At 43.5% G+C, this 14416-nt stretch overlaps 1 protein-coding gene across 1 annotated transcript in view; it reads right to left on the reverse strand.

The window, feature by feature from the left end:
- The window catches only part of MARCHF10 (membrane associated ring-CH-type finger 10), a 93153-nt gene that overhangs the window by 39075 nt on the left and 39662 nt on the right, over positions 1–14416 (reverse strand). Inside the window, 1 exon segment of the mRNA XM_049860938.1 lies at positions 12116–12287. Coding sequence (XP_049716895.1) covers positions 12116–12287 — 172 coding nt within the window.

Raw genomic sequence — 14416 nt, forward strand, 5'->3', positions numbered from 1 at the left:
AACCAGAACAATTCTTTCATTATATAAAACATCCAAGTTGGCTTGAGAGAAGAGATTTTTTAATTTCTGTTTTCTTGTTCAAAAACCTTTCTTCAAAGCATCGAATCTCTTGAATGGTTCCCAAAACCATTTCTATGTCTCTCCTCTGATCAAAATTTCAGCAAACTGAAGTAATAAAAGTGGACAACTAGGGATTGTTTTACCACGGCCTGACAGTGAAGAAATCCCTGCCGTTAGTGCAGGCAGGATCCTCCAACCTTTGGCAATTTGAACCTCAGTTTCTGCAACTGTAAAATGGAAATATTAAGTCCTACCTTTCTGGGTTGGTGTAAAGTTTAGCAATAATGTACCTAAATGACCTAACTCAGCGTCTGGTATATATTCGCTGCTGAAAAGTGGCAACTGCTGCTTTTACCATCAATGGGATAATAATAATAGTAGTAATAATAATAATGTGAAATCTGAAGTCATCCCTATGAGAGAACTGAATTTGACCAGAAACTGACTGTCATGCAGTCCTCACAGGTTGAGAATGGCTTATTCAGGAGCCTTCATTCCTGTGTAGTTCTTGCTGAGTCTTTTAGCCTTTCTGTTTTAAAATCCCAAAGGCAAATAGCAACCCTTTTTTATTACAATTTGTTCAACAAATACCTGCATGCCTTTGCTATGCAATAATTTGAGGGTTCATAAAGATGAGTAAGACATTTTAGTCCTGACCTTAAAGATGATAATCTAATTTGGCCTCAAGGTTGACTTCTTCCCTGTGTTACCCTCTAGATTCTATGGAAAGCAAACTCATGTGAAATATTCTTTCTTCTCCACCTACAATCTTGGTTGCAAATGAGGTGACCTAGACTATATAGTTAGTATGCCCATGGATTTAAACATTTCAAACACTCAACTTCTATGTCAAGTTCATCACCAAAATGAACCAAACTTCAGACCTTTGAGGCCTTTCTAAGTCCTTACCATGGCATGTGCCATATATGAATCTGCAGGAAGATCAAGTCATATCTACACTGGAATATAAAAAATTGCTTCCTCTTTAGGTAGCAGAGTAAGCTCTTTGCTTCACAGAAGAGAGAGGGACTTGTGTTCAAGAGTCTCACGGCTAGTATCTCAACATCTGGAAGGGCTGTCAGTGCATTTTGAGAAGACTGTGGTTTGCTTAGTCCCTGGGTGACACAATATTAAGCACTCTACTAAACAAAAAGGTAGAAACCCTGGTGGGTCAGGGTGAAGAGCTACAGCTGCTAAACAAAAGGTCAGCAGTTTGAACCCACCAGCTGCTTCTTGGAAACTCTATGGGACAGTTCTACTCTGCTATGAGACGGAATCAACTCTATGGCAATGGGTTTTGGGTTTAACCAAAAGGTTGGCAGTTCAAACCCACCCAGAGGTGCCTTGGAAAAAGGTCATAGCCTTGAAAGTTCTATGGAGCAGTTTTACTCTGCACACATGGGGTTGCTATGAGTCAAAATTGACTCAATGGGCAAGTGTTTTATTTTTTTTGGTGGTTTCCTTTGGACAACATTAAACCTATACCTTCTTCCAGTATCTGAGGCCACGAGCAGAGAAGAAACCAAACAGCAGTTTAGATAAAAGATGTCTGCTTCAGTTCCTTAACAATTGCTGAGAAACTATAACTATTGACTGAATAGTTATTAATTTGATCGGGAACAACAACAAAAAAAGTAGAAATTTCATATTTATACAAAACCCTCACAACTTGACAATAAGAGAACTAAGTGCATTTAACTGTCACCTGATAGTTTTTTAGTTCCTCACATCACTACACACACACACACACACACACACACACACACACACACACACAGAGTTTTTGACAGACAAAATGGAAAAGAAAGAGAAGCAGGAAAAGAAAATGCCTGAACCTCCACCCTTCCCCCATGCCACCGGATCCTGTGTGCCCAAGAGGTGCCAAGATTCCATCTAAGAGATGCCTTTTGAGAAAAACGTGTTGCTTCTTTCAGATCGTGGGAAGAATTACAGCTTAATCGTAAGCACCGATGTTGTCTTGGTGTAATAGGCAGCTTTCTGTACAGTCACAAATAATAGGTGGCGTCGACTTGCCTACTTGAGAATATGCTGGAAATATTTGTTGTCTCACAGACCTGGAGGAGATCTTAATTAAAGCTTAATTATGTACCATACAGACGTTTTATTTTGGAACCCAGGAGGTGGGACTTTTGGTTTTAGGAAATGTAGAGCCTAATAAGTAGGCAGGGAAGGGAATGTAAACATCCACTGAGCCCTCTCATTCGTCCCTCCTCTGGGTGGTTCTGGATGGGTTTTCAGTTCCAGCGTGTCCTTTCACAACAACCTGCCCCTGGCGCCACCCTCTTGGGCGACTCGCCGTGTGACACATTCACATGGCCAAGGATATGATCAGACACAAAAGAGCCTGTTCTGATTCTAGTGGTCACGTTCCAAAGTGTGCCAGAGACAGGAGTTAAGAAATCAAATGAGTCTTGAAGGATGATGGAATTTTATTGGTCACTCACTCCTTTAGCGCTGGAAGGTGGAACCCGAGAGAAGTGGTGGCGGTTGTCTCGTCTTCTTGCTTTCCTGCACACCACACCTCCTGGTACTGTTCATGGCACTGCCCTCTGACCGTCCCTCCCCCTCCCCCACTTGCCTTTTGGAAGCCTGGAGTTCCCCTCTCCCTGGCTCCCCTGTGCTGTGTGCCCTGTCAAAGGGGGCTTACCACACGAGGTAAATTTTACTGGGCCTTCTGGGGCCGGGCAGGCACAGCACAGGGGTCTCGGTGGGAGTGGGGCTAGAGATGGGGAAGTAGCACAGGGCTGCCGGGGACTGGGGCACAGGGCCCGGGGAGAAGGCCAGGGGGCTAGTGAAGGAGGAAAAGGAAACAGGAGGGAGAGAGGTGGGGGGGTCCTGGGCCACCGGGGGCATGGGTGGCACTAGCGGCAGCAGGAGGCAGCAGTAATTGGTATTGGGCTGCAGGACAGGGGAGAGAGCAAAGACGGTGCAGTAAGGGGAATATTCAACACAGAACAGGGGGTGCTCGCTGCTGTCACCTGCACAAAAGAAAAAGAGCAATCAGGAAGCCGCACTCATGGTGGGGAAGGACGTCAAAAAATCTGTGAATGAATCAAAACTCAAAAAGTGCTGGGCAAAGGGGCTATGTGGGAGCCTCCAGGTGTCACAGGCCCAGCAGGCCTGGCTCCTGCCCAGTAGGCACCTAGGTTGGATCTCAAAGTCACTGAAGAGTTAACCAGGAGAAATGGCATCACCATCACACCCTCTCTGGTCAACAGCGTTGGCTCTCCTGAGGGATGCACGGAAGTTCTTTCTTCTTAAGTTCCCAGGGAATGTCCTGGGCTCCCAGGTGGAAGTTCTCAGTCTTTTCTTATCTTCTACCCACCCATTGCCTTTGAGTCAACTTCGACTCATAGCAACCCTGTAGGACAGAGCGGAATGACCTCATAGGGTTTCCAAGGCTATAAATCTTTACAGAAGCAGACTGTCACATCTTTCTTCTGAGGAGCAGCTGGTGGGTTTGAACCACTGACCTTTTAGTTAGCAGCTGAGTGTTTTAACCACTGTGCCATAAGCTCTCCTTATCTCTTACCAAAAACAAACCAAACCCAGTGCTGTCAAGTCAATTCCAACTCATAGTATCTCCTACAGCCAGTCTAATTGGCTGTTCTGGCAGCAACCTATGGTGGCCTTCAAGAGTCTCAATTAGGTAAGGCTCTCTCCCCTGGTCCTCCATTTCTAGGAGCTTGTGGTCATGCGCTAATCTTGTCTTTCAGATGCAGAGCGGAAGCTCAAGGTAAAAAAGAGAGAAGCAGGGTGATCCTGGTGGGATTATGGGAAGAGAGAGGAGCCAAGGAGAAAAAAGCAGGTGAACAAGAGTGGTGTCCAAGTGCAGGCAATGATTTGTTCACTAACGTCACCCTCAACTTGCCAACCCTGCTGGAGGGAGACTGTGGGTGCCTGATGGAATCAAGCCCAGAGAGGTCACATTGTGCAGGACAAACCTCAGCTCTACAAACTTGGCTCACCTGCTTACTTTCTCAGAGCCTGTTTCCTCATCCGCAAAAGGAGACAGGGATTTTCCCTAGCCTTGCTTCTGCAAGGGTGGCCCTTACACCAGCTGCTTAGGCAGCACCTGGGGGCGTCTTAGAAACGCAGAATCTCAGCCCACCCAAACCTCCTGAACCAGAGCCTGCAGTTTAACAAGCTCCCCAGGTTTTCACATGAACATTAAAGTTTGAGAAACAAGGCTTCTCAGACAGGCTGCCAGCCTCTGTGATGAGGATCACCTGTAGTGCTTGCTGTCCCCGGTTCTGGGCTGAACACCAGGCATTTGTATTTTCACTGTGCACCACCCAGGTGATACTTGTCATCAGAGAAGTTTGGGAAATACTGCAGCTAAAATCAGTTCCAATTCTAAAATTCCATCATTGTGGCCATCCATTTGAAAACCCTTACCTATAATAGAGGAGTCTCAGTCCTTATTTGCTTGAATACTCTGTAGCATCTGATGGTATCATCCACTCCTTCCTTCCTGACACTTCTCCCTTGGCTCCTGCAGTGGTACTTCTCAGATAATTTCTCTGTAGTTGCCTTCCCCTATCCTCCCTTTTTGTTCTTATCATCCCTTCTTGTACTCTATCCCCTCTCCTAAGGGACACACTCCTGTGGTTTCAACCATCTCTTGCTCACTGGTGGCCCTTGGATTCCTACATGCAGATGGAATTGCCCTGATGAGCAGCAGACCTAGGTCTCACCGCCTCCTGGCATTTCCAACCTGCCCCTCAAAGATAACACCCACTGAATGGAATCCACTCTCTTCCTGCTTTCTCAGCCTTGATAGAGGCAACACTTACTGGCCTAGTTTTCAGGCCAGAACTCTATGTTCTCTTTGATTCTCCCTTTTCCTCATCCCCACATCCAAAGGTCACCAAGTTCTGCTGGGTTTGCTTGCTTAATTATCTCTCAAGCCCACATCCTCTTCCCTATTCCCTCTGCTTCTGCTCCAGGTCAAAACCAAAAACCAAACCTGTTGCCGTCGAGTCGATTCCGACTCATAGCGACCCTATAGGACAGAGTAGAACTTCCCTGCAGAGTTTCCAAGGACCGCCTCCAGGTCAAGCCCTTCTCATTTCTCCCTGGGTTTACTGCAACTACTGTGTGTCTGGCCTTCCAGCCTGTGTCTGGCTGCCCTCATCCTTCTAGCTAGCCCCTTCTCCATGCTATAGCCACAGTCAACTTTTAAAAGTGGCCATCTGACTGCATCTCTTCTCCGTTTAGATCCCTTCAATGTTGCTCCATCACCTTCAGCATAACATTCAAGGCCCTTGGGGACCTGGTCCTTGCCTACTTGTAGGGCCTCATCTCTACACTTCCTAATTTGTACCCTGACCCCAAAACAGAGTGTCTCAAACTTGAATGTGGATCGGAATATCCTAGAGAGCTTGTTAAACATGCAGGTTCCAATTCAGTATGTCTGGGGTGGGGCCTGAGGGTCTATATTTCTAACAAGCTCCTAGGTGATGCTTCTGCTACTAGTCCGGGGACACTTGGAGGAGCAAGGTCCTAGGCTATTTGTAGCTCCCAATGTATGTCTGTCTCTCTCTCTGACTCTCCTCCATGCCTCCATGCACCTCCTGCTGGGCACATCTTTCTTGCCTTCTTCCCCTGGCTAAATCCCTTTGGCCTTCAGGATTCTCACCCTACTCACTCTGAGAAGCTCTTAGAACTTACCTTGGTCAGGCATGCATCACATTACTTGCCCCTGTTAATGTCCTGCCCTCCCGCTAGGTGGTGTACCCTTGGAGGGCAGGTCCTGTGTGCTTTATTTTGTATTCCTGGCCCCCACACAGTGCCTGGCAGGTAAACCCAAACCAAAAAACCCATCGCCATTGAGTCGATTCTGACTCATAGTGACCCTACAGGACAGAGTAGAACTGCCCCATAGAGTTTCCAATGAGCACCTGGTGGATTCAAACTGCTGACCTCTTGGTTAGCAGCCGTAGTACTTAACCACTATGCCACCAGGGCAGGTAAGCATGCAGCAAATGAATGCAAGGAATGCTGAATGAGTGAGTGATGGGTGAGAAAGCAAATTTGCCCTGGTATCCTTCACCCTGGGATGTGCTGGTAGTTGAATGTCTTTGCTAACATCCACCTAGGTACTGGACAAATGGATGACTTCATCGATAATCAAATAGTTAAAATCATTTAGGAGCAATTTACTCCCTCTCTTATGTCTCAAACTAAATTGTCTTTGGTTAAGCAGTTCTTTTGTACAGACACTAACCCTAGAGCAGCAGGTGGTGTTGGGAGCAGGATTCATAAGAGAGGAAGGACTGGGAATTAACTTTTACTTAAGGCCTAGCCTACAACCAGGGTTTTAATCTTCTTCTCTATCTGTTCAGATAGGTAATAACTTCATCTCACTGATGAGAAGTACCAGTCCACAATTATAGGGCTATAAAGTAACCAGGACTCTGAACCAGGCCTTCGAATTCTGGGCTCTGTGAACCAACCCCCCCAACTCCTCTGTCTTGGAGGCATTATGATAAATGGTCTGAGAATTATGATTCTCTCTATAAAAATGCAAGTATTCACTTATGTTGTTATTACTGTTTTTCTAACTTGAGCAGATAGCTTGGAAAGTTGTTGGATACCAATTGGACTTGCTCAGAAGCCCATCAATCTCGTTCTTTGAGAGAAAATCTTCAATAGAATTTATTTGCAAGGGAAGTAATGAAGATTTAGGATTTACCCTCAAATTTCTCTTCTAGGCTGCTCTTCAAAAAAAAAAAAAAATTCCCCAGTCCAAAATTGACCACAGTTACTTTAGATGTTTAGCTTTTAAAATCCGAATTCACTGCTTTTTCTGAATTTTACAAGGACGCGTCTTCATGATGAGCCACTATTAAGTCGAATAGGCCTCGCTGCTCACACAAATCTGAATCTGGTAATGACTAACACTGAACTCAAAAATAAGTGAGGATAATTTCTGAATGCTTGGCTATGTTTTAAAGGGCAAGATATTGGAAGCAGGCTGAGAACTCCATCCAGATCCGTTTTCCTGGCACATAACCTGGGGGCATCTGCCCAAGCTCCAGGTGAGAGGAGAGGGCGCACTCTCTCCCCATGAGCCTGGCACTGGGACAGAGAGCTCTTTTGGTCTCCAGGCGCCAGAACCCCACCGCACAGTGGCCTTTGGATGCCTCTAGAGGCCTTAAAAAAAAAAAAAAAATAGAGGCCTGGAGAAGAGAATTGGCTCCTTTCCAACTCCCTCTGGGCTGGGAGGGGCCTAGGGGGCAGCTGGGAATCGGAGGCACTTCCTTTACCCCTGACCTTGCTGGGTTTGCTGACTGTTCTGCTACCCCCTGATCCATATATGATTCCGAAATAAGAGCTGGGAACTCTGCTAGGCTGACTTCTCACCCTACAACAGCGTTCACCTGGGTCATGAAATTGCAGATTCTGGAAAAATTCCACGTCAGCCCCTGATCTTGACTCATTGCCTGAATTTTCTTTGTCCTTTTGGAGATAACTATCTCGGCTTGCTGGGTGCTTTCTGATTATTCTTCTTTTCCCACTTGGTGTTTGGCTTTGGAAGCTCAGGGTATAGTTAAAGTGTCTGGACCTGTATATATGTTAGAAATTTTAAAAATACTACCCTGCTTTTTGTTGAAGGAAAAAAGATGGGAGGGGGGTAGCATTAAGACAAAAAAAAAAAAAAAATACAGTTTTGTCTAGTCCACTCTCCTAACTAAATACAGCTTTCGTGTGCTTGATATCATAATGATGTAATTTATCGAGTGTGTATGGGGCCAGGCACTGTACTAGCAGCTGAGTGTACATTATATCATTGCATCTTCACAGCAGGTAGGATCTACTTTTACCTCCATTTTACAGATGAGGAAACTGAGGCATGGAGAAGTTCCTTGCCCAAAGGTACACCGTAAATAAGAAATGGGGCCTGGAGACTAATATAAGCATTAAAAAAATTTTTTTAGTGTGGTTATATATATGTATATAACAAATATGGCAAAATTTTGCCATTTTAATCACCTTTAAGTGTTAAATTCAGCAACACTAATTATAGTCACTATATTGTGTAACCATGACCATTGTCCATTTCCAAAAGTTTTCATCACTTCAAATAGAAAGTCAGAACCCCTTAAGCGGTAACACCCCATTCTCCCCTCCCTTCGGCTCTGGTAACCACTAACGGCTTTTTGTCTCTAGACATTTGCCTATTCTAGTATTTCATATAAGTAGGATCACACAATATTTGTCCTCTTGTATCTGACTCATCTCACTTAGCATAATGTTTTCAAGAGTCTTCCATGCCCAAGCATTTTAACTCCAAAGCGCTCACCCTTAAAATCGTTACCCCACTGTATGGCTACAGCTAATGAAGAGCATCCCAGATCAACTCATCTGGAAACCCCAAATCGAATCAAACCTGTTCCTGTCAAGTTGATTCCAACTCATAGCGATCATAAAGGACAGAGCAGAACTGTCCCATAGGGTTTCCAAAACTGTGATCTTTATGGGAGCAGATCACCACATCTTTCTTCTGCAGAGTGGCTAGTGGATTTGAACTGCTGACCTTTCAGTTAGCAATGGAGTGCTTTAACCACTGTGCCACCAAGGTTCCTTCATCTTGAAACAGTCCCATGAAATATAAGGACTTAATTTTAAATGCTTGAATTCTTTCTAATACAGTGTGAAGAACAATGAGAATCTGAGGCCGTCTCAGTTATAAATCTATTTGTAGAGGAGCCTGATAGTTCTTATATTGTAAAGAGCCATTTTGGGGACTCTAGATGACAGTTCACATGCAAACCTTTTTATGACATAGATTACCATTACACAGATTCACATGTAAGTCAAGCCACATGCCCCCAGGTATATTACTATTACTTTATTCAGTCAATGCCTGGCATAACACAGTATGGAAGCGTAGCCTATCAGGCAGATGTAAGAAAGAGATTTCACTACGTCCAATGCTTAAGTTTCGCAGAAAATCTCAAGTCTGCCATGGGAAGTTTTGATGATTCACTGCCAATCATGGACCACCCCTAAAATACTTTAGGGAAATATTTCTTTACAGAGGCCAACTAAAGCAGGGAACTGAGAATATACTTAGTGAATTAATGTGTCCAGATAGCTCAGACTCCAAATTGTTTCTTTTCCATAAAATCAGAGTATTTATTTGAATTTTATGAATTGTCACAAGCACCTACTTTACTTTTTTTTGAACATTTTGTTGTATTTTAGGTGAAAGTTTACACTGAAAATTAGATTCTCATTTAACAATTCATACACAAATTATTCCATGATGTTGGTTATGATCCCCACAACGTGTCAGCACTCTCACCGTTTCCACCCCGCCTGCCCCGTTTCCATCCATCTAGTTTCCCTGCCCCTCCTTGTCTTCTTATCTTTGCTTTTAGGTAGATGTTGATCGATTGGTCTCCTATAGCTGATTGTTTAAAGGAACACATTCCTCATAGGTGTTTTTGTTTATTTTATAGGTAAATCTAATATTTGGCTGAATGGTGACCTCTGGGAGTGGCTTCAGTTCCAGGTTAAAAGGGTGCCTTGGGGCAAAAGTCTCTGGGGTTTCTCTTGTCTCTATCAGTCCAGTAAGTCCGGTCTTTTTAAAATGAATTTCAGCTTTGTTCTACATTTTTCTCCCATTCTAACTTGGACTTTCTAGTGTGTCTCTGGTCAGAGCAGTAGGTGGTAGTAGTCGGGCACCATCTAGTTCTTCTGGTCTCAGGCTAGAAGAGGCTGTGTGATTCTTGTGTTCTAATTTCTTCCTTGAGTCTTTGGTTTTCTTCACACTCCTTTGCTCCAGATGGGAAGAGACCAATAGTTTTATCTTAGATGGCCTCTCGCAAGCTTTTAAGACCCCACACACTACTCACTAAACTAGGATGTACAACATTATCTTTACGAACTAAGTTATGCCGATTGACATAGTTGTCCCGTGAGACTATGGTCCTGAGCCTTTGCACCCAGTAAATCAATCCCACCAGGTATTTGGATATATCTAGGAAGTCTCCGTAACTGTGCCCCCTACGCCACTTAACTTTCAGAACAAACTCAGCTTAAATTCTTACCATATCTCCAACTTATCATTTTGTTATGCTTATTAACGAATTCTAAGGGTGAGTCTGGAGTCCCTGGATGGTGCAAACAGTTAATGTACTTGTCTGGTAATCAAAATGTCAAAGGTTCAAGTCTACCCAGAGGAGCCTTGGAAGAAAGGGCTGGTGATCTACTTCTGAAAAATCAGCCACTGAAAACCCTATAGAGTACAGTTCTACTCTGACACATATGGGGTCACCATGAGTCGAAATCAACTCATTAGCACCTGGCTTTTTTTAAGGGTGAGTCTGCACATGTAAAGCAAATGGACCTTAACACACCAATGCTTTGCCTTTAGCCAGCTGCATGAACAACCCAGAGAACTGCACAACTGATTCGGCTTCCATAGCAATTGACATCCATCATGGCTGCATGGGTCCTGGATATGGTCTAGGGCCCTACTGTGGCGATAAAGCTGGTGGTTTTTAAATACTTTTGCTATAGATACCCTCCCTCATTTGATGAAACAGATATTTTCCTGCCAACTTGGCTCCCTGTTGCCTAAACCTTGTTGTTTTCCAGTCTGATAATTCTTCAAATTAGATGCTTTATAGAATATAAAATGAATTAGTTTTCCTTCTCTGTCAGTGTTGTAAGTTCCCTATGGAGTTTGCTTAGACTGAAAAACATCTGTATTAATCAGACACGCTGAAATCACTGAGTCAGCCTATACCGTTCATTTGAATGATTTTTCTCCACAGATGACAAAGCACACGATGCTAACAGCTACCCAATTTTAGCAAGAAGGCTAAAAATTATATTGAGTGAATGGGGTTGCATTGTGTAAACTTAAATTCAATTTTTGCAATTAGAAACATCCACAACTTACTAAATTACATCACGTATTTTGAAATACTTGTGGAATGACCTTATCTGTTCTATTTCAGCTTTAGATGGCTGAATTAAAACCCTAATTCCTACTAAAAGTCTTTAAAATGAGAAATGGTTAACTATGATAATACTTTCCCCTTATTAAATAAGGAAAAAGAGTGGGGGCTTTGCCTGAAAGGACGTCGTTTCAGAAGTTAATTTGGATTTGACTTCATTAAAGTAATAAAGTGTGGGTGGTTAATCTGAGTGAAAGCTGCCATTTTCTAAAAATGCATTAAGACTTAACTGGACGAGTGGTTGCGTGACAGAAGCTATTTAGGATTAGAAAGCAGTTTTGATTTGGATTTAAATGAATTGCACGCTATTTACGAATTCTTCAGCAGTTAATTTGGATCATTTCCATTCCACTGCAAAGCAGAAGGCAGACCTTTCCGCCTAGTTACCCTAACTCAGAGGTCAGTTCCCAGAGGACTCAAGTTTCTCTTACAGATGTTGGCTTTGATGGGGACAAGCCTGAGGGATTCTAAACTTTCAGTTGAATTTATCCCCCTTCTGGATACTATTAAATCATCCCTGCCTCAAGCAGAGGGCTGGTCTTTGCTTCCAAGGAGGCTAAAGAGTGAATTATTCACCAAATCGCATAAAACGTTTGTCCCCTCCCAGAGGACAAACCCAGAACTGGGAAACTTTATTACTCTCTCTCTCAGCTGTAAATTATGCTATTCAGATGAGTTTGAAAGCTTCTCTTCATGTTTCTTGCTTGAGTCATAAAACTTGATACCTGCGGCCAAATGCCTTTATCTCCCAAGAAGGGTGAAGGAGATGAAAAGGCAGCAATTCTAAGCAAGTGCCACCCAAAGCGAACGACTGGCCGGAAAACTTGGGCGGAGGAGACAGTTATTATGTACAGCTCATGCCTTCTTGCCTTCTTGACCTGATAGTCTACTCTGAAATTAATTTTTCCGTTATATATAATCAGCAACCTTCTAAAACCAGAATCAGCTAATTCAAAAACACTAGGTTTAACCAATACCGCCAGCTGGATTGCTGTCCTTACCTTTACTTTACTACTGGGATTTGAGATGTTGTGAATTTCAGTAAACCAGCCACTCACCTGGAGAGGGTTTGCTGGGGCCTGCTTTCTCTGGTTTCTTTGGGGTCATGGTACTTTTATGTTTCTGCTTGACTGATGTTTGGTCAATTGCTGGAAGTTTGGAATCACATTTAATCGAGGAAGTCTTGGCAGATAAACTTGGTTTGGCAAGAGGATCCTCCTCACCAGAACTCTACCAAAAATGAAAGGTGTCTGAGTATCAGTGACCAAGTATGTCACCTTTGGTGGACAGGGAAAAAAGAAACGAGGCAGATACAGTGACCTCTCCAGGAATAACACTGGAGTATATTGCCAGGCTAAATACCTTCTTTCACCGGTAAGATTTTGATTGACAGGGTACTTCAACTTAGAAATAGAATCAAAGTTAATAAGTCTACTTTGTAGAGCAATCTGAAAAGAATGCATTTCTGACCCTTAAGTAATTTGGTGACCAATAAGCAGCTCTTGGTAAAATCTGCATGAGAAAGCAGGAGAAACAATTACTTTGTCATTTGAACTGTTTTGGGGATGGGGAGGGAAAACTGTCCCTTACATTCATCATATACTTGGCAATGAAAACGAAATTTAGATATTGTGGTGGGGACCGGATAAATCAGACCTCAGTTTCAATACACTGAATTATTGGGTACAACGTAAGACTTTTAAAAAGTCCCTACTTGTCACGTCTTCTGTAAAGAAGTCAGTATAAATCTACAGGTGGACAAATCACGATGCCTACTGTGTCAGAATATCCCAGCACAGCCTCGCAGACCCAATAAAAATTATCAAGGCATTCAACAGCTCTGTACTTTGCCACACTTTACCCACCAAAGAGCTCTGGTGGTGCAGTGGTTAAGTGCTCATCCACTAACTGAAAGGTCAGCAATTCAAACCCACTAGCTGCTTCAAGGGAGAAAGATGTGGCAGTCAGCTTCCATAAAGATTTACAGCCTTGGAAACCCTATGGGGCGGTTCCACTCCGTCCTACGGGGTCACTGTGAGTCAGAATTGACTTGAGGGCAACAGGTTTGGTTTTGGGTTGTTGTTTTAGGTCCCAGTGTTAGTCTGATTTGTTAGGCTATAGTTACACATTCTGCAACAAACAACCCTGGGAGGGGGGGTGTCTCTAAGTTTTCTTACATTGTACTCCCCCAAAGTAAAATGAAAAAAACAAACTAGTTGCCATTGAGTCAATTCCAACTTATAGTGATCCCATGTGTTGCAGAGTAGAACTACACTCCATAGGGTTTTCAGTGCAGTGACCTTTCAGAAGCAGATCACCAGGTCTTTCCTCTGAGGTGCCTCTGGGTGGTTTCGAACCACCAACCTTTCAGTCAGTAGTAGAAAACTTAACTGTTCGAGCCACTCAGGGACTCCTTACATTGCTATTAATCCTGTAATGAAAAGCCCTCTGACAATGCCATCTTTTGCTGACATGGAATGCTAAGTTAATGTCCCCTGTATTCACCTAACTGTTGCAATTTGTATTGATCTTGCTTATCCTTCATGTTGACAGTTGTAGCATTTTCATTTCACAGGCTGCCGACTCAGGAAAATACTCTGAATAGCTTTGAGTTATTGGGCGCAACATGAGACAAACTAAACTCTAAAAAAGCCCCCTACTTGTCAGTCTTCTATCAAGAAGTCAGTATAAATCTACAGGTGGACAAGTCATCCTCCTTCTAGGTTACAAATCATGGCTTTTAATTTAGAGGCTGGATACAGCCTTCAAATAATGATTGTTTCTTCGTACATTTTCAGAAAACGGACCACCCTAAGACAAAGGAAGGGGAAAGGACAGTACATAATGCATTGATTATTCTCCCTTTCTCTTTTGACTCTGGCATTCAATGGAAATCCTTGAAAATTATTCCGAAACGTCAAAGGTGAAGTATTAGGCCATTGAAAAAGATGAGATAGCTTCTCCGTTCCCAGAAAAGGAAATATGGGCAGATTTTAATTACGATGCCTCAGACCGTCATTGTAATTGGATCCTGGAAGTCATAGGGTAGAACAGCACTAGTGAGCACGGGGCAGGATTTCTTCCCTGAACTGCCCAACACAAACAGCTTACCTCAGTGGGAGGAGAAGCCTGCTCACACACGGCCCTGCTCTTCAGCCTCTTATTTCTGGCCAGCAGAAAGGCAGGAAAGATGCTCTGTGTTAAGGTTACTAACACCCGTGGCTACAGTATCAGAGCTGGTGTCTGCTGATGTTACTGGGTCTATCCCTGTCTCCCCCATACCTGGAATTCTCTGCTTGTCCCCAGGCAGTGGTGAGTTGGGAGACTCAAGGAAAACTCCTTTTTGGTGGTAAGCTACG

The sequence above is a fragment of the Elephas maximus genome, chromosome 19 (genome assembly GCF_024166365.1).
Source record: "Elephas maximus indicus isolate mEleMax1 chromosome 19, mEleMax1 primary haplotype, whole genome shotgun sequence".
Taxonomy (NCBI): Eukaryota; Metazoa; Chordata; class Mammalia; order Proboscidea; family Elephantidae; genus Elephas; species Elephas maximus.